General features: G+C 36.6%; 5 protein-coding genes across 13 annotated transcripts; 1 reads left to right on the top strand and 4 right to left on the bottom strand.

Moving 5' to 3' along the window:
- Nucleotides 1-3,540: 3,540 nt before the first annotated feature.
- LOC131665820 (inner centromere protein-like) lies at nt 3,541-5,640 on the bottom strand. The gene is made up of 4 exons (XM_058937975.1): nt 5,009-5,640; nt 4,604-4,945; nt 4,177-4,322; nt 3,541-4,003 (listed from the first exon to the last, which is right to left on the bottom strand). Exons 1-4 carry the CDS (start codon nt 5,625-5,627, stop codon nt 3,977-3,979), a joined length of 1,134 nt encoding a protein of 377 aa, XP_058793958.1. The 5' UTR covers nt 5,628-5,640; the 3' UTR covers nt 3,541-3,976.
- A 415-nt stretch (nt 5,641-6,055) lies between these two features.
- Nucleotides 6,056-8,664, bottom strand: LOC131665819 (major facilitator superfamily domain-containing protein 12-like). Of its 6 annotated transcripts, XM_058937972.1 has the most exons (8): nt 7,955-8,156; nt 7,528-7,858; nt 7,253-7,460; nt 7,123-7,190; nt 6,976-7,044; nt 6,531-6,905; nt 6,315-6,465; nt 6,056-6,250 (listed from the first exon to the last, which is right to left on the bottom strand). In XM_058937972.1, the coding sequence occupies exons 2-8, from the start codon at nt 7,826-7,828 to the stop codon at nt 6,073-6,075; spliced, it is 1,350 nt and encodes a 449-aa protein (XP_058793955.1). In that variant the 5' UTR covers nt 7,829-7,858; nt 7,955-8,156; the 3' UTR covers nt 6,056-6,072. The 6 variants fall into 6 exon arrangements, with proteins under 6 accessions (XP_058793955.1, XP_058793956.1, XP_058793953.1 ...); XM_058937973.1 differs by lacking the exon at nt 7,955-8,156 and adding an exon at nt 8,183-8,664 and having other exon boundaries at nt 6,976-7,190; nt 7,528-7,667; XM_058937970.1 differs by having other exon boundaries at nt 6,976-7,190; nt 7,528-7,878.
- Nucleotides 8,665-9,105: 441 nt separating this feature from the next.
- LOC131665824 (pleckstrin homology domain-containing family F member 2) lies at nt 9,106-11,721 on the top strand. The gene is made up of 8 exons (XM_058937985.1): nt 9,106-9,524; nt 9,813-9,877; nt 10,045-10,182; nt 10,254-10,317; nt 10,389-10,514; nt 10,586-10,692; nt 10,752-11,000; nt 11,071-11,721. The coding sequence occupies exons 1-8, from the start codon at nt 9,509-9,511 to the stop codon at nt 11,098-11,100; spliced, it is 795 nt and encodes a 264-aa protein (XP_058793968.1). The 5' UTR covers nt 9,106-9,508; the 3' UTR covers nt 11,101-11,721.
- Nucleotides 11,722-11,762: 41 nt separating this feature from the next.
- LOC131665818 (HAUS augmin-like complex subunit 6) lies at nt 11,763-14,123 on the bottom strand. The gene is made up of 8 exons (XM_058937968.1): nt 13,918-14,123; nt 13,571-13,859; nt 13,354-13,510; nt 13,142-13,284; nt 12,874-13,070; nt 12,419-12,803; nt 12,105-12,344; nt 11,763-12,036 (listed from the first exon to the last, which is right to left on the bottom strand). The coding sequence occupies exons 1-8, from the start codon at nt 14,008-14,010 to the stop codon at nt 11,786-11,788; spliced, it is 1,755 nt and encodes a 584-aa protein (XP_058793951.1). The 5' UTR covers nt 14,011-14,123; the 3' UTR covers nt 11,763-11,785.
- Nucleotides 14,124-14,599: 476 nt separating this feature from the next.
- On the bottom strand, nt 14,600-16,119 carry LOC131665857 (U4/U6.U5 small nuclear ribonucleoprotein 27 kDa protein-like). Of its 4 annotated transcripts, none has more exons than XM_058938036.1 (4): nt 15,717-16,119; nt 15,262-15,651; nt 15,005-15,183; nt 14,600-14,930 (listed from the first exon to the last, which is right to left on the bottom strand). In XM_058938036.1, the coding sequence occupies exons 2-4, from the start codon at nt 15,360-15,362 to the stop codon at nt 14,734-14,736; spliced, it is 477 nt and encodes a 158-aa protein (XP_058794019.1). In that variant the 5' UTR covers nt 15,363-15,651; nt 15,717-16,119; the 3' UTR covers nt 14,600-14,733. The 4 variants fall into 4 exon arrangements, with proteins under 4 accessions (XP_058794019.1, XP_058794020.1, XP_058794017.1 ...); XM_058938037.1 differs by having other exon boundaries at nt 15,738-16,119; XM_058938034.1 differs by having other exon boundaries at nt 15,262-15,373; nt 15,451-15,752.
- Between the last annotated feature and the right edge of the window lie 1,910 nt (nt 16,120-18,029).

The raw sequence follows: 18,029 nt of genomic DNA, 5'->3' as shown, positions 1-18,029 counted from the left end.
TTGGAATATGCTATTAAAAGAGAGTGGTTGCATAGACAGTGATGAGTCTTGTGGAAATGGCTTCGATGGCGAGGTGATTGCAAGAGAGCGAAAAATGTAGTTGGAGGCCAGTTTTTTCTGATAAATTTGAATGGGATATATACAAGATTCTGTGTAGACAGCCCTATTAAGTATTGATTTTATTAATCCAAGAAACTTTGTACAATGTTGAACTTTTCAAAAAGTGGTTTGGTATTGAGGAGGATAGTCGATCACTATGGCAATAATTGCGTTGTAAATGAGGAGAGTTTTGAAATGATTTCTCCACCAGATTGTATAGATGGATCTTTAGATATTAATGCTGGGTGTATTTTTCGCAATTAGATGTTCGGAGTGCGCCGGACAAAATCATTTTGTATCTATATAGTTAAGCCAAAAAACTTGGCTTATGTGCTATCTAGGATGGTTAGTGTTGTTTTAGTTTTTTCAAAAGGGAATAATATAGTTCAACTTTTTTCAGGCAGGTGTTTATCTCTTAGAAATATTACGTTCCAGAAAATTTTCAAGCGACTGCAGAGTCGTTTGATACGATAATCAATGCAATATCGTCGACGAACTGAGAGTTTCGCAATCTGAGTATGTAGGATAGTTATTTGACGTTAATACTGTAAAGTGTAAGGCTTTATACTGTAAAGTGTTGGGGAGCCCTTTCTTCTGATGAACAGACCTAATATTTAGTTAGTTTTGTATGTCTATTTAGTAATAGACCTAGTTGATATTAAAATATATTTTTCTTTCAAATATTAGATTGTTATAGAATTTGCAGAGAAGTTTGGGGAGGCCTAGGTCTCTTACAATTAGAGTGTAGTCGCGACGACGTCATCGAATGTGCTTTTAACGACAAGGTAGGCAATTGTGGTAGCCCTTTGGAGAAGTTTATGTAAATATCTTAGCAGTGAGCATGGGGAGGAGATTGTCGGTATAAAATCTTAATTTCCTGATAATCCTTATTATAATAGTGGTAGTTTTAAATTGTGTTCGAGCCACCGAGTGAGCTGCGTTAAAACCATTTTTTCATCAATCCCCTCATCAATTTTTGTGCCTTTATACTTAAAATAAAGTCTCTCATTCACTACTTATAGCTAATTCAACGACTCCTGTTCTCACTTTCTCCAAAAAAAGCATTGAATAGTTCTTGTGCGAGACTGTCTTGCAGGTTGTGATATTTGTTCTGAGTAAGTGAAAATACAGGGGAAGTTTTGCGGGGTGCCAAAGGGTAGGCATATGGAGTCAATCATTTTTTTCTTACACTGAAATGTTTTTGGAATTGTTTTTGGCACATTGTGTATCTAATGATCTGTGTCGGAATATTTTAATGGTTTTTTAAATCGTTGCAAGCGGAGTGAAGAGACTGATTGTGTCACAGAATCCTAAAAGGCTTTAGTTTATTTAAATGTCATCTTGGCATGTTTTTCAGCTGCAATGGTTGACATGATGCGAAAATAGTGATCTTGGTCAGTGGCATCGTGACTTCCAAGGTAATTACAGAAGATAACCAATCGTTGAAAGATTTTAATCTCCAAAGATTGTATCTTATGTTGAGTAAGGCCTTTCGAGAGGAGTGGAGAATTCCAATATTCATTGATAAGAGATAGTGGTCACTGTCCATATTGTCTTCTTCAACGACTTACTTACAAAGAATATGTAGGTGATGAGATATGTAAAAGATAAATCTAGATATGTCAGGTTTCTTTTGTTTATATATGTATACAGTCGTACCACCGATAAGAAATAGACGGTCATTGTCCGTGAAGTGGGTTAATAGTTCGTCACCTGTTTCGTCTGTATTAGAACTGCCCTAAACAATGTTATGGGAGTTGAAGTCACCGCCTACGAAGACCAAGTTGAATTGAGAGAATGATTCAGCTAGGTATTTTCATAGAGTAACAGGGAAAGGGGAGTAGTCATTGGGAGATGGTCTGTATATGGTCACTATGACGGAATTGTATATGTTTAATGTATGAAGTTTAGAAAGTATCATAGAAACTATATACAGTATCCGTGGTAGGTATATATAGTAACTTTGATTCATTTGATCGAGTTTACTTTGTAGTTTGCGTAAGGGACTATCCACATGTACCCAGGGCTGCCTCGTCCAAATTTGCTATTTTGCATAGGAGAGTTCAGTAACCAATACGAGTAGTATGCCTACACGTAATATCTAGTTCGGCGTTATTGGTATTGGTTCATATTGGTTTCTGAAGTGTCTTATGATCACAGAATTGTAAAGATGACGTATCCAAGTCGAGGAAACACCAGCGCTGGAGCGAAATTCTATAACTTTTGCTGGTACGATGCGTATACTAGTCAAATTCGAAAATACTGTTTCGGAAAGCATAAGTTTTGAATGCGAAGACGAATAAGTTGCGTCCACAGCGGTGCGACTGGAGCTTCGAGACTCATCCATCGTTTCTTCGTCGGGCTCGTGTAAATGATATTAATTAAATTGATATAAAAATTAAGATGACTATTGCACATTGACAAAAAACAAGGAAACAATGAGTGCGGTAAAAAAATACTTTATTAAAAAACTTTAAAATAACATTGTATCTTACTTCGCCTACTCATATTTGGCAATAAGAATGTCTTTAAACTAATTTGCCTCGACCAACGCATTATAACAATATTAAGATTATAAAAAAATGTACTATCTCAAATCCAATATAGTAATAAAAATTGTAATCTTAGCATTTTAAATATTCGAATAATATATGATACAATTAATGAAATGTGATATCGGCAAATGTTAAGACTGTCGAGTTCGTTTGTCGTGTAATAATTTGACTGAAGTGTGGAATGAATGTCACATAAAATTTGCAGTTATAGTTTTCAGCAAAACATTTGCTAATTATATTGTTGTAATGCGTTAATCGAGACAAATTAGTTTAAAGATATTCTTGTTACCAAATATGAATAGGTGATATAAGATATAATCAACAAATGTAAACAATGTTATTACAAAGCTTATTAATAAAGTATTGTTCTATCGTTGTTTCCTTCTTTTTTGTCATCGAACAGTAGTCATTTTAATTTTTATAGCAATTTATATTTATATTAATATTGTTTATACGAGCTCAACGAAGAAATGAATGAGTTTCGAAACTCCAGTCGAACCTTTGTGAACGCAACTTACTCACTCCTCTTCGCATTCAAAATTTCGGATTTACCGAAATTTACTTCCGAGGCGGTATTTTCGAATTCGACTAGTACGCGCATCATACCGGGGTGCTGTACAGCGTACTCCTGCACGCACCTTACGCGTAGCGAGAGTTATAGAATTCCATTTCTCACTTCTGAGTCCCGAGACAAACAATTTTGTTCAAACGATGGCGCTGTTGACGTATACAGATTGCGAATGAAAAATTTGCGAATGGCAGCAAAGCTTAAGCTTTAAAATTCTGACTCCAAACTATTGCTCTACATACTTGGTTTTTTTTACTTACCAAAGAATAGACGCAATAAATAAAATAAAAAGAGTAGAGTAAAATATATGACCTCGTCATAATTTATTATACTGATTAATAACATAATAGTGAACAAATATTGAATTTGATGGAATGGAAAGAGAAAGAAAATAATATAAAATTGTAGGAAAAGTTGTGTAATGATGAATATTGAAACAGCTAATTGTTCGTGTGTCGCTGCTGCCAATTGGTCATCAACGAAACTATAGTGATCGCAGTACGTAGAGTTTTGAGAGCAACGCTGCGCCTACGGCCAATTCTGATCGAACTGCATTGTTGCTTAGACTAAAGAAATATTGGATTCTGCAAATGGGCAACGATCTTGCGGTACCCTTATTCTGATAAGCTCTAGAAACGAAGCAGTCACGTTCATACGTTCTGCACTTGACGTGCATTCAACAGTCGACCATCGCATACCATAAGCGTCCTCAGCGAATGCTCCAAACTCACTCCTCGAAAAGCATCGCTCTATTTTACTCCGTAGACTGGGCATTCTTTGCCTAAAAGTAAAAGTATCGTCGTCGTAAACGATCGAAAGATTTGTAGATTGGCCAAGCGTGCAACTATACGTTATAAAATCTTGAAGTGTAAATGCAATAATTGACACAAGGACGTATCGAACGTGCATCGCATATCATTAGTGCACATAGGAAATTCACTACGGAATAGGCACCTTGAAGGGAGGTTCCGATTGAGTGGACTTCCTTTTGGGTATAACTTTAACTTTCAGATCAACCTTGACACGGCGTTTCTTGGACGAAACCAGCACGGCGCTGTCATTCGCCAATTCGTTATCATGTTGCTCGTCGATGACCTCCCCTGCTAATATACAACAGTATATATGAACAAGCAATAGCACTACGTGCGCATTGACTGGCAACATTTCACGACAGATCCACGAAACTTGCTCAAATTCGGTGCGCAAGATCAAGGGCAAGAGAAAAAAAGAGAATATTTATAGGAAAAGCCCGCACTTGCTAATGAGCTGGAAGAGAATTAAGACAGCAAGAGAAGTGGTCCACAAGCACGGTAGCCCCTGTCCGCGCACAGCGCCCGCATCGTGACCCGTCCACTTGGCTCGCACGGGGCGCAATTCTCACCTGAGGTGGCCGGCTTGCTCTCGAGGTTGCAGATCAGCGACGTCGACTTCTTATCTATGTCGCTGGGCCGCGTAGCGCCGACTCGCGTCTGCTGCACAATCTCCTGGACACTGAGCCGCTTCTCCAGCGTCGCCGCGCGCTCGCCCAGCCGCGCCTGCTCGCACCGGGCCTGCAGCACCGCGGCCTCGGCTCGCTGCAGACGCGCCCGACTCGAGTCCAGCTCCGCCTGTAGTCGGCGGGCTCGGCGCTCGTCCTCCTCGCCAGCGAGCCGCAGGCCGGCCAGCTGCTCGCGCGCCGCCTCTGCCTGTGCCGCCGTGAGGCTCAGCTGCTCCCGGAGCTGGCCTGCGCAAGCAGCAGTCGGCCGTGAACGGCGGCCGTGGGCCGCGCGCCCGACGCCACACCTACCTGTCTGCCGGCGCAGCTCCTCGCCGAGCCGCTTGAGCTGCTGGTCGAAGCGGCGCTCGGCGTGGCGGTGCTCGTCCCGCCGGCGGCCCAGCTCCTCGTGCAGCCGCTCCAACTCGAGCTGGCTCGCGCGCGGCGCCGGCGCGCCGCTGCGCTGCAGCGCTTCGTTCTCCGCCGCCGCCTTGCGCATCTGCTGCACCAGGCCGCACAGCTCGTACCGGCAGTAGCGCGACTCCTGCTCCAACTGCTCGACGTGATCCCCGTGGCGCGCGACGAGCGAGCGCAGCACGGCCCGCGGGGCTTGCTCGCGATCGTCGGCCGCGCCGCTCGGCGGCGTGCACGACTCGGCCAGCAGCTGCTTCAGCTTCGCCACGGCCTTCCTGTAGGCGAGTTCCGTGTGGTTCGCCGGCGGGTGCGTCTCGCCACTACGGACGGTCGAATCGGCGTCTGGCGATCGGTGTGCGGGCACGCGTGCCACTCGGCCGGCCCGTCCGAGGCTCTTTGGGAGCCCCCGTGGACAGCGGCTGCCGTATTGAGTCTTCATCTGCGGAGCAGTTCTGCGGCGCGAGCGGCCTCCGGTGCAACTGGCAAGCATCGATGTTGCCAGCTTGACTCGGCTCATTTCGCCTCGCCTTGCTTCGCTGCCAACCGCCACCGGCCGGCACAGACTGTCACGGCACGCGACCACGCTGGCCCATAGCTCGCTTCATCGACCGACCGTTTCATTTCCTTTTTCGCTTTACGCCGCGCAAATAAATGCCAACCGATTTGCACTTCGTTCTTTTTATTTGAGCTCTCCTTAAGATTTAAACTTTCTTACTCGAGGCTCCGTCTTATCCAAAGATCACGCTTTCAATACTGTTGTAGAAACAAAGATTGAGTCGACTCTTAGGCTGCATATTAACAATTCGAGTATAATATGTTCGATTCTACTTGGGAGCTCATCAGCCGAAGGGCCTGTATGTGTGCGTATATTCAACCTGGTCCGAAAATACTTAAGATAGAAGCATGCGATACGAAATCGTGCTTTTGGTTGCGACAATATGCTATGCGTGCATTTAAGTCGACTATCGACCAGCCTCTTCCGAGTCTAAATGGTCGTAATCAATCACCGACGTTACACGGCTTCGGTGGCACGCCCGGCTGCCAAACGTTACCATTAGGCCAACCATAGCAGATCCGCCACACACGAATACCAGGATGTCCTTGTAATAGTATTCGCAACTGCGTGCATTCGTGCAGCGCCTACAATTTTATTGGAATGAGAATGGATCAGTTATTACCTGTTCATTCGATGTCCAACTCGTACATGTATTGAATCAGTAAAACTGCTATGCCGTTAGAAAGTTTGTCCGTAAAGCTCATTAGACCATAAATAAAGGCCCCATTCTCTGTATTCTGGCCTATATAATCTGCTATTATTGCAAGACTGGTCACGAGCATCATCGAGCCTCCACCACCTGTGCCAATAAATTACCATCAAATATAATATGCTCATGGCACGCTGTGCAAACTTCTTCCATACCCAGCAGCATGGAGACTGGATAAATAAAAAGGCTCTCTATTCTATCCACATTTCCAAAGTATATCCATCCGCAAGCACCGAGCCCCATCGAAGCTCCAATCGTATAGGATACCAGCCTTCCTACTTTTGCATTGATGCAGTGGATTGTAAACGATACTTTGAAACTACTCAAATACATTATCAACGGTATAACCGCTAGCGATGTAGCCGCCATGTGCAACGTATCTTGCAAATAGAACGGTACGTAAGATTGGACCAAATTTACAAACAATCGACTTGGCATGTAAATTAATGCTAGTCTGTACAATTCCCGGTTTTTCAATATCGAAACAGGGCTCGATGGTTGTCTCTGTGACTGTTCCCGTGAAGCACCAGCTGGAAATATCAATTTCATCAAGCCAATGAGCAGTCGTACAACATTCAATGTTATAATAGTCTAAATTACTTGTAGATAATCTGCTGCTTCTGCTATATTCCTTTATAAACATGTGAAATAGGATGGTCGTCAACAGACCTACAGACATCCCAATGAGTACAATCATTTGAAATTTCGATGCATCTTCAGGATTTATTTGTTTTGTTGATTCTTTACTTGTAATGTGCAGCACAGCCCATGTTACCGAATAGACAAGCACATTTGAAAATACAGTAAAAGTATACCTGTTAAGAAAATGTAATGTTAAACAACCCCCATCCTAGGATAGATTAGTCTTTATACTTACCTTATAGCTATAAGTGCTGTTCTTTCTTTTTCTAATGCTGTAAGTTCCGGAATAAGTGACAGGTGGGATATTTGTACTGCTGCCCAACCAAATTGGAATATACAAACAAACACTGTATAATATACAAGTTGTGCCCACTGATGAGACATCTGACAACCAAGACACTGAGAAAACATAAATGGAAATGTGCCAAGAACGCAAACAGTTCCTACAAACATTGATGAAACTTAATAAAAATATTATACAATTTTTAAATTCTGTTTCAAGCTCATTACCAATTAGATGCCAAGTTTTCCTTTTTCCATATTGGCACAGCCAAAAGTTATCTTCTATGTCTGAATGTAAGCCAACAAATGGAGTAGCAAGTGCATCAGCCACCTGTCCTATTAGTAAAACTAGGCCGGCATTGGTAGCACTGAACAAAAGAATTTTTTCATAATAAACAAGTAAATAAGTAAACCACATTGAGGCACAAACATCATTCAAAATATGCCCTATTCCATATGCTAATTTCTGTTTGAATTGTAATACTGGTCTTTGTTGTAACTCATCTTCAATTGACTGCACAGTATTCATTTTTCAAGATTTTTAGTTATGTATATACACCTGCATATATTAAAGATAATCTAAATTCAATATTAATTAATTAATCCAGTTAAAAGAACAAATGACTAATCAATAGACAGCACAATTATAACTAACCTCTAATAGCTTAATTAAACTACTAAATATATCAACCTATTTTTCTATGTATAATAAATAAATATAAATTGTATTAAAGCAATGACATTATCAAAATAAGTCGATGTATTTATAATGTTAAATAGTGATGTAAATACTAAATGGTTGTAACAAACGGCACAATAGCATCTTATCTATCTATTTATATTTACACACACACACTCTCTCCCATTCTCTCTCTCTACTCACATATATTTACTGTTTATGTTATCCCAGTAGCTCATCAGCACATGACTATGACTAATAATTTTATACCAAAATTGAATGACACATTGTTAATGTTACAACCGCAAAAATGAATATTTTATTACAACCATTTGTACATTATATTCAGACAGTATAATTTTTGAAAATCTACAAGTAATTAATAGAATGTGAACATAAGTGAAAGAATGACATTATGCAAAGTTAAATAATATAATAATGTAATATTAAAAATGCCATTGATAGTTTCATTTGGTATGCTTATTACATTTGAATGTTCTAAATTATTTGAAGATATTTATTTACATTAAATTATAACAGAATTTCGGTACAATGAAGAAATTTGTACAAGAAATCAATCCTCCTCCAGTCTTAACGATGAAGAATACTGATTGACTTGAGTGGAAAAATCATATGAATTTATGGAGCTACATTCTTTTCCATAGAAAAAACAATAACAACTTGATACACTGTTGGTCAGTTAAACGCTAAGTGAAGATCTTGAGTTGAGATAAAACTGATGACCAGAGAACAAGAATGTCAACACATAAATACAAGCTGCTATCCAACAGTTGTATGCATTCCCATAAAAGCCTCCATCTGCCTTACTATAGAAGTCTTCTGGATTCTGAAAAATTTCTGTCTCGAAAGGCAAGTCCTCAATTAATGCTACGCTTTTCACATAGAAGAAAATTCCCATGAGAAACTAAACAAATAATAATTATATTAAACTATCAAAATTTATCGACTGTCATAATAATTTAAAACTTTAAAATAATTATTGATTGCTAATAAAGACTGAAAAAAATTACAAGCTGTACGATGCCCCAAGCAGAGATGACAAGACCGCATAATGCGTATTTTGGACCGCAAACCTTCATTGTTGATTCCTGAATTGTTTTTTAACGGTTTAGATTAAGTAAATATACGGAGTATCAAAATCCTCCGGATTGTTGTAGTCGAGAATTCGGATTTACCACGATGAAGAGCGAGTACGCCCACGACAGTAGCTACTATGGATCTGCAAATCGGGTCATATGATTGCTATTGCTATCGATCTTCACGCAGCGTGCGCGGTTGGCTTCACGTTTCGTTAGATTTGACTTGCGACTTGCTTCACTTGCTTGATTTCGTGTCGATTTCGACTTCTGCTCATCGCGGCTCTGGAGCAGGCACGACATATAACTGTACTAGTCGTATCGTGCAGATCGTGCCTGTCCCGCTCCTAAAACGTCGGGCGTCCGCGAGTGATTCATGTGATTGCTTCCTGCTGTTGTCAGCACTGTTGATTCATACACAATATACACAATCATGGTTGACCGACTTGGTTAGTTTTATTATATTTTTGCTTTTCCTTTATTTATTTAACCGTTTTCTAATAAAATTTTTCACCAAATAAAGCAGTATTCTATACTTTTAGCCTGACTTGTTTCAATGTCGTATCATGTTTAAAGCCGATTGAGAGCGGAGGAAGCTCCCAACTGGCTGCTCGTCAATAGATCAATTTTTGACAGCTACTCACTATATCCAAATTATCGAATTACCCACACAAAATTTTCTCTCTTTCATAGTTATAATACATTGTTGCTAATTTCCGTTGTATTATTTGTTGCAGTCAACAGCGAAGCGAATGCCAGAAGAATTGCAATGGTGGAGAATTGCTTTGGTAGTTCTGGTCAGGTACTAGCATCATCATTTATGTTTGAACAAGAAGAAAGTATCTTTGAACATAGTTATTCAATAATGCACTGCTCACATAGCTTCCTTAATTCTCACTTGCTGACCTATTCAATTAACATTATATCATGATATTCCTATTAAAAATTACTTTTCATATTTGATTTTAGCCTCTAGCCGTTTCTGGAAGAGTGTTGGTAGGCGAGGGTGTTTTGACAAAAATGTGCAGGAAAAAGCCAAAAGCTCGTCAATTTTTCCTATTTAATGATATTTTAGTGTATGGTAACATAGTGATGAACAAGAAAAAAGTATGATTGTGAATTATTCACTAGCTGGAACCTTGTAAGTATATGAAAATAATATTGTTCCTTTGTTACAGTACAATAAACAACACATAATTCCACTAGAGCAAGTTAAACTTGAATCTTTGGCTGATGATGGCCGTAAGTAGTAATATTCTTCAATGTTTACATGATCTACAATAATAATTATATTTTGGTGCTATATGTTTCAGAGAACAAGAATGGCTGGTTGATAAAAACAGTAACAAAATCATTCGCAGTATATGCTGCTACTGCTACAGAGAAACAAGAATGGATGGCTCATATAACAAAATGTATTGAAGATTTGTTAAGAAAAAGTAAGCTGAAAATTCACATGCCAACTCACTAGTTGATAACAGATATTATTTTTGTTATTTGCAATTTTCAGGTGGTAAAAAGCCTGTTGAAATTCATGCAGCTGTATGGGTCCCAGATAATGAGGCAACTATTTGTATGCACTGTAATAAAACACAGTTCACAGTTTTAAACAGAAGGGTAAATACTGTCATCAGTGTTATTTCTGTAAAAGCTCTTCATGAAAATGTTGTTTTCAGCATCACTGTAGACAATGTGGAGCAGTAGTTTGTGGCCCATGTAGCAATAAAAAAATGATTTTACCTGGTCAAGGTAATGGCAAAGCAGTGAGAGTTTGTTTGCAATGTTTTGATGCTGCGAGTAAAGTAAAAGCAACAAGACCATTAATGGAAGACAATAAAGATCAGCGCAATTCTGCAGATAGCTCAGGTGGTGATAGCTCTGGCGATGATGATAATACCGTTAACAAAGAGGAGAATCACGATGAGGTTTGTTTACAGCCTGTTTTACTGTAAAAAATTACTTGCAATTAACTATTAATAATTGTCGATTTTTTAGCCGAAGTTCTATTCGAGTCTGGCACGGTGAATAAGAGTACATTTATAACTTGAATAAATTTGGACAATCATTGCAAAACTACAGAGATCTTGGAAAATAATAATAACTTACGACAAGCGCTGTTGTAAAATATCATTTACTGATATTTTTAAATGTATGTACAAGTTATTTTTATATAAGCGACTAAATTTGTACAGAGGTATTATAAATTTGTTACAAGTAACTGAGAGATAAAAAAGATAACGCTTTGTACCTATTTTTAAGAATGCCACTTTGTGCCTTTTTGGAGTAGATTGCTTCATATATGTACTAATTAAATTTTACACAGGTTTTCCAGACAAGTCAGAAATAATTCTATCTCAATATAATCTGATTTTTACATTTTATCCAAAGAATTAAAAAATATTTTGATAGAAAAATTTGAAAGTATTCTCATAAGGTTTTTTATACCATGCAAAGTTAGACTTCATTTCTTTTGTAACCAATAAAATATACGTTTTAATGCAACGAAAGACTAAGCAACTTGTTGGTCAATTTTTGTGTAACTTTTAGAATATTAAATGGTTATTAAAACGGTATATTTTTTGGTTCAATATTGAAGAACAACTTTTATAATCGTAAAGTACATGTAACTTTTGTACATTTAATGATTATATATTTACTATTATATGTAACATTTAAATAATACATGCAACTTTATTTAATTAAAATTTTATCATTTACTTTCACGTTCTTGCAAAATTCTTTTGTATCTCTCGACTAAATCGCTGATCGAGCGCCGCTTCTGACTATTTTGAGTTTCCTTTTCTTCTGCTTTTAACGACGACTCATGCACAGAACTCAAGTTGGGATTCATTAAAAAAGAATTTTGTGAAATTTCTTGACTTGAATTACAAGAATCTGCTAGAGAAATATTTTGTTGCCTAGCCAGAAGTGGCAGCATCATATTCATTATACTTTTATCGGCTGTAAGAGTAATCATACTTCTTAAAGAACTTTATAACATTAAAAATAAATACTTGACAAAATCCAACCTTTGTTGTCATGTTTTCGACTTCTGCTTGAAAATATTTTGGAATACTTGTCTGCATTTTTTAATGATGATCTGTTTCTAAACAAAGATTGTTTGTCAATAGTTGTACTATGATCCAACTTGGGTAACTCAAAGGTAGTGGAATCATCAAAATTGATTCGTTGCACATGAATTGGTTTTTTTGCAGTCAACGCACTCTCATGACTGGAAATGTGTCTTGAAAATAATTCTTTGTGTACACCTAGAGTATTGAACAAAATAAAGTCCTTTCAATTATCTAATTATTAACAATCAATAATCCAATGACATTTTTACCTTCAACAGGAGTAAGTTGCAAATCATGATGATTGAAATTTGATCCTCCTTCAGCACTGCTTATATGTATAGATGGAGAAGACATGAATAGCACTTTGTCAAATTCAAGAACATTTGAAATAATTTTATAAGTGTCATTAAATGCATCGACTTTTTTGACATTGCTCAAATGACAATTATTAATTTCTTCTAATACACTATGAAATTGATTAATTGCAGTTTTTAAATCCTTATTACTTGTTTCCAATTGAATTTTACACATAGAAAACTTATCAATGTTATTTTTTTCATGACTAGCTTTAAACTTTTGTAATAAAAAAGCATAAAGTGTGAAAAAGTTTTTGAGATTCAAAGCTTCTCTATTGTACAAGCTATAGGGAAGAACCTAAACATCAATAGCAAATCAGAGTCTGGAAAATACAATGTAAGTATTATAAGATTATTGTAGATAGTACCTGCATCTCGGGTGGTACAAGTTGATACATTGGATCTACATTGATTGGATCAAGATTTTTAGCATTTAATACTGTCACATCACCTTTGATAACCGAAACTATGCTTATTATTGATTTTAATAATTTATAATCATCTATCAGTGATTTTACTTCTATTTCCAATGGTTTCAAAGTATTATTGATAAATATTATCCACACTGAAATCATAAAATAAATAAAAATAACAAAATTCATGTATGAATCACAAGATAATTGGAAGATATCTTACTATTAATAATTTTATCAACTTCTACATTTGATAGACTCTCCTTACCAGTTGCATTAACTGGTGCATCATTAATAACTTGTTTCAATCCCTCTCTTATGTTTAGAATCTTAGTTTTCAAAAGATTTTGTATTTCACTTTGTTCCCTGAGAAAATGTCATTTGATTTTTTTTAAATTTCATTAAGAAGGTGAACAAGTAATAAATCTTTCTTACTTAAGAAAATATATAGCTTCTTTTTGTAGATTTTCTTTCTTTTCACGAATATCAAAAACTACTTTATAATTATCTTTTATAATACTTATCAAAAAATCTTTTGTCAAGTCTAAACATGGACCTGATTTTGGATTATTCATGAGGGTACAATGGTATTCTATAATGATAAAATAAAATTATTATATATGGAATCTACCAATAAAACCGTGTTACTTACTGTTTTTCAAATATGTGCGAAGCACAACTAAAGAAAATTTCCACATAATTAACAAAAACTTGGTGCCTCTAGCCAACAATAAATGAGAGGCGAAAATTGGAGGAAAATTAATATCTTCATTTTCGCTTGAAATTGTCATTAAGCTTTCCCTAACGTCATTACGAAACTTATTTTCAGTCTGTTTACAAATTACAGGCCATTGCACTTTGGACTTGTCCTTGTAATAAACATTCAATAAATAGTAAGACACATGTATAAATCCTGAAGTATTTGGTTTATCAAACATCCCCTGTGAATAATAACTGTTATTTTAACTGTTTACAACAAATTGATTAATCAAAGATTACCTCTTTGAAATGTTTTTTAAAATCATCGTGAGGTGCAACAAATTTTGTGAGCAAGGATACATTTTTATAAAATTCAATCGATACTTTATCCATTATACAAATTGAATCATCAAATATTGATAGTATCAACAAACTAATAAATCATAAATAACAATAAAAAAATTAGAATAACAAATAACGGCTATCGCCTCTGCCAATTCACTTCGAATGCGTACATGTAATGTGCATGTCGCACAACAGCCGGTGGCACATGTGTGCTGTGCGCAATGTACATTGCGCAGGGTGTTTGAATAACTTTTTGATGCAAGCAAAACGGCAGTATTGTGACGCGCGACGCGACTTCTACAGTAGGAGCGCTCAATTCAAAATCTGTTGCATAAATTATTTGATAGAAAAAATATATACATATAAGTTAATGGTTAAAATTGAACATTTAGTAAATTATCATTGTCTAAGAAAATTTTTATTTTATTATTTATTATTACTAAAAGTTTAATAACAGTTTCAGTTTTTATAGTGAGTGTTCTAGTGATGTATAATTTATATGACAGCAAAAACTGCGACACAATTTTTTTAAATAATTGACAAAATAATATCTGACATCGTTAAGATACTACAGTTTATAATAATTTTGAAAACTATTTGATAATGACATCAACAAAAATTTGTGAGCATAAGTAAGTACATTATCAAAGTATTATTTATTAAATCTCGTCATTAATTGTACAGAGCAAAAAAACCAAATTATATAGTAATTAACATGTAAATTGAGTTTATAAAATAAAAGTGACATATGAGGCATTAGGCCGCAAGATACTATGCTACAAAGTCCAATGGTCTATTGAATCCACCTTTTCTGTTCATATACTGTCGATACTTTCTCTTCAATATCACATGCACTGCACCTACATCATTACCTTCGACTTTCTTTCCTTTCGTTGTGTCAAAGCCACAGAATCCCATCATTCTCATCATCTGCTGCTCTTCAGGAGTCTTGCCTTGCAAATCAGCCTCTAATCACAGAAAACAATTATAATTAAAGATGACCTGCATACACAAAGTATTTGTCAAATAATACAAAAATAACCTGTGATAATTGGGCGTTCAGCATGTTTAACTCTCGGTCTATTAATGGGGCGTTCTCTTTCACGAGATCTGGATCGACTATAAGATCTTCTATGTCTTTCACGATCACGATCATAATCTCTATGTCGCTCAATATCTCGTTCACGATCTCTCGACTTTACTCTTTCTCTCTCAATCGATCTGCGTAATAAGCCACAGTTTGAATTATCAGGAACAAAAACAACGATTATGAAAAATGAAAAATAAATGTAGTCTAACCTTCGTCTTCTTTCTCTTGATCTTCTTCTTCGACGATCTCGATCCCTCTCTCTAGATCTATCACGCCGTCGGTTCGGTGATGGAGTCCGACTCCTTCCCATTGCTCTTCAGACTGCACAGCTCATTTGATTTAATTCAATAATAAAGAAAAAAATGCTCTTATTGTCAATGATTATTAAGCAAACGTACAGTTGTTTACACTGCCTGCTGCTTCCATCATGCCTAAGTTTGTAGCATGTGTATATAGTCTGCTCAACTTACTGTTCATTAGACATGCTACACAGTATACATATTCTTTGGCAATTTCCCGACGCACTTTCATTAGAGTAGTATAGATTAGAATATCACTCTCAGAGATTAATAAACAAGGAGATACAGCTCATATGGGCACTATAATCAAAAACAAAGATTAGTTAAACAGTCAACTAATCTTTGTCAAAATTAAGCCGGCTTACTGGGTTAGATCGCCAACTCACCAGATCCGCTCGTTAGAGCTATAACCTCCAAGCTCGCATTTTGTATCTAGATCTTGAAGTCAGGAGACTGTAGGGCCACATAGTTAAAGGAACTTAGCAGGAAATCAGCGAAAATCGACCGAGAAAAATTATAGAAAAACTGCGCATGGTTAACAAAGATAGCACAAATTATTTATAACTCCGCGCAATTTCATTTTCACGGATAAATAAATTATCAAAGTTGATCACTCAAAGAATGATAAAAACAGAATCACAATCATCGATAACTGTATCTGCGTGGAATTTTAATAAAGTTTTTAGAGAAATAAACCCGTTCAATCGTTAGCAAAAATCTCGCGCCGTTTTTCTATCCTATCAAAATATTACACTTTTATTATTGTAAGGCACACTCTCAAAATTATAAGAGCTGACATAAAATATCTACTTCTAATTAATAGTTGACATTGACGGTTATTTCAGAAAATAACCTATTTCTATTAATACAGCTCTTATAATTTGAAAGTGTGTCTTACAATAATAAAAGTGTACAGATCTATGTTAGACTATGACAATAAGCTTTTCAGTGGTAGATTTCGGATTTTCTTAAAACTTGGTCTACATATTGCTTATATGGTGCTATATTCAAGTATGGATTATTAAATCATTATAATAATTATATCAAGAGTTCTAAACAATTGAAAATTTTTGACGAAAAATTTCAAAAATGTATATCTCCGCATCCATTACAGTTATCGAAACGAATTTTTTTATATTACCCATAAAAGGGTGTACTTGAATGATATTATGCGAACAATACTTTAATATCAATTTTTCCAAAAGTTATTAACATTTTTTTTAAACAATTGCTCATATCTCAAAAACTGTTATTATTATTTTAAAAATTCTTTTTTCATTGCATTCCTTGACATTTTATCTTTAAGAATCCGTTTCAAAATTCATCGAACGATCATTAGATGCGATACAGTGAGCGATAATTCGTGAACGCTCACAGGGGGCCTATTCTGAAAAAAAATTTTAGCACGGGGCCTATTCTGAAAAAAAATTTTAGCACATGTCATAAGCATTTATCACATCTAAAGTGATTAATTCTGTGGTAAACTGAAGTGACAAACTGATTTACCACAAAATTTTTTTTCAGAATAGGCCCCCAGGCCCTACGACGCCGATAAGTCGGTAAGTTTGATAGCAGCGCCGATGCGCGGCCGACAAGCGTCGTAAGGCCTGTCAGCGTCCACTGATAGACCCCGGTCCCATGTAGCTACGTATGAATGCGGACGGATACGGACGGGAATCGCAACTCTAGTAACATCACTAAAAATATCTAGTTCGATTATTTAGTACCAATACTACCGGTAGTGAGCAAAAGTAACTGTTGTTTAAAACTGAAGCGCCGAACTGTACACCCAACGTGGATTGAATCGCGACCCCCCCAGTTAGGTTGGTATGAGAATTCCGTCGTTGCATTGAACGAAGAAACCGCGGGAAAATTCAAAAATGAAAATTCGTTTTAAGATACGATAAAAAGCTAAAACGTTACTAATTTGTTTTTAGGTTTAAAATTAATTGTTTGCCGAACAATGAATTTAGATGCATGATTATTTGATTTTAGGTTTTAATTATATAATTTAAGAACGAGCGTTATACTATGACCGATCTGAAAACCACCGTTACGGACTGAAAGTAGCACTCATAGTCTCATACCAACCTAACTGGGGGGGGGGGGGTCGCGATTCAATCCACGTTGGGTGTACATACCACATTTAATGTTCAAATGTCAGGTCTACAATTTACTTTTCAAATTCTCATGAATATTGCTTATTGATGAGTATGCTAATTTAGAAAAGGCTTTTGGGATGATTAATACATATCATTTATATATATTTTCTTCTTCTTCTCATATATTCAAGTACTTCCATAAAATTAAGGCCTAATTCCACTAATTGTAATTGAAAGTCTATCAATTCTCTATCATTTGCCATCTTATAGACTGCAATAATGTAAAGGTTAGATAAGCGTTCTTTAAAGGTGGTACGTTCGGCGCTACAGTTTTAAACAGTCACTTTTGCTCACTACCGGTAGTGTTGGTACTAAATAATCCAACTAGATATTTTTAGTGATGTTACTAGAGTTGCGATTCGCGTCCGTATCCGTCCGCATCCGTATGTAACCTATGGGACCGGGGCCTGATGCATGTACTCACTATACTCATCAAAATCAAAAATATTAAACCGTTTCAGAAGGCGCAAATTTTAAATGTGAAGACGAGTAAGTTGCGTTCAGAATGGTTCCCCT

The sequence above is a fragment of the Phymastichus coffea genome, unplaced genomic scaffold (assembly GCF_024137745.1).
Source record: "Phymastichus coffea isolate CEN01 unplaced genomic scaffold, Cenicafe_Pcof_1.1 PCOF00054, whole genome shotgun sequence".
Lineage (NCBI taxonomy): Eukaryota > Metazoa > Arthropoda > Insecta > Hymenoptera > Eulophidae > Phymastichus > Phymastichus coffea.
This window is presented reverse-complemented; position numbering and strand designations above follow the sequence as displayed.

Bases quoted from the DNA above. Each gene is read 5' to 3' on its own strand.
- LOC131665857 (XM_058938036.1), bottom strand. From the start codon at position 15,362: ATGGGAAGGAGTCGGACTCCATCACCGAACCGACGGCGTGATAGATCT. The intron at 15,184-15,261 runs GTTAGACTACAT...CTTATTACGCAG, and splicing joins TCAAGAGAAAGAAGACGAAG to ATCGATTGAGAGAGAAAGAG. The intron at 14,931-15,004 runs GTTATTTTTGTA...TTCTGTGATTAG, and splicing joins TGAACGCCCAATTATCACAG to AGGCTGATTTGCAAGGCAAG.
- LOC131665819 (XM_058937970.1), bottom strand. From the start codon at position 7,828: ATGAATACTGTGCAGTCAATTGAAGATGAGTTACAACAAAGACCAGTA. The intron at 6,906-6,975 runs GTAATTTAGACT...TGATATTTCCAG, and splicing joins AAGCAGCAGATTATCTACAA to CTGGTGCTTCACGGGAACAG. The intron at 6,466-6,530 runs GTATGGAAGAAG...TTATTGGCACAG, and splicing joins TCCAGTCTCCATGCTGCTGG to GTGGTGGAGGCTCGATGATG.
- LOC131665820 (XM_058937975.1), bottom strand. From the start codon at position 5,627: ATGAGCCGAGTCAAGCTGGCAACATCGATGCTTGCCAGTTGCACCGGA. The intron at 4,323-4,603 runs GTGAGAATTGCG...GTATATTAGCAG, and splicing joins GAGCAAGCCGGCCACCTCAG to GGGAGGTCATCGACGAGCAA. The intron at 4,004-4,176 runs GTGCCTATTCCG...TTTTACTTTTAG, and splicing joins AATCGGAACCTCCCTTCAAG to GCAAAGAATGCCCAGTCTAC.
- LOC131665824 (XM_058937985.1), top strand. The intron at 9,878-10,044 runs GTACTAGCATCA...ATTTGATTTTAG, and splicing joins GCTTTGGTAGTTCTGGTCAG to CCTCTAGCCGTTTCTGGAAG. The intron at 10,183-10,253 runs GTATGATTGTGA...CCTTTGTTACAG, and splicing joins TAGTGATGAACAAGAAAAAA to TACAATAAACAACACATAAT.
- LOC131665818 (XM_058937968.1), bottom strand. From the start codon at position 14,010: ATGGATAAAGTATCGATTGAATTTTATAAAAATGTATCCTTGCTCACA. The intron at 13,285-13,353 runs GTAAGAAAGATT...ACATTTTCTCAG, and splicing joins GAAGCTATATATTTTCTTAA to GGAACAAAGTGAAATACAAA. The intron at 12,804-12,873 runs GTACTATCTACA...ATTGATGTTTAG, and splicing joins TTGTACCACCCGAGATGCAG to GTTCTTCCCTATAGCTTGTA.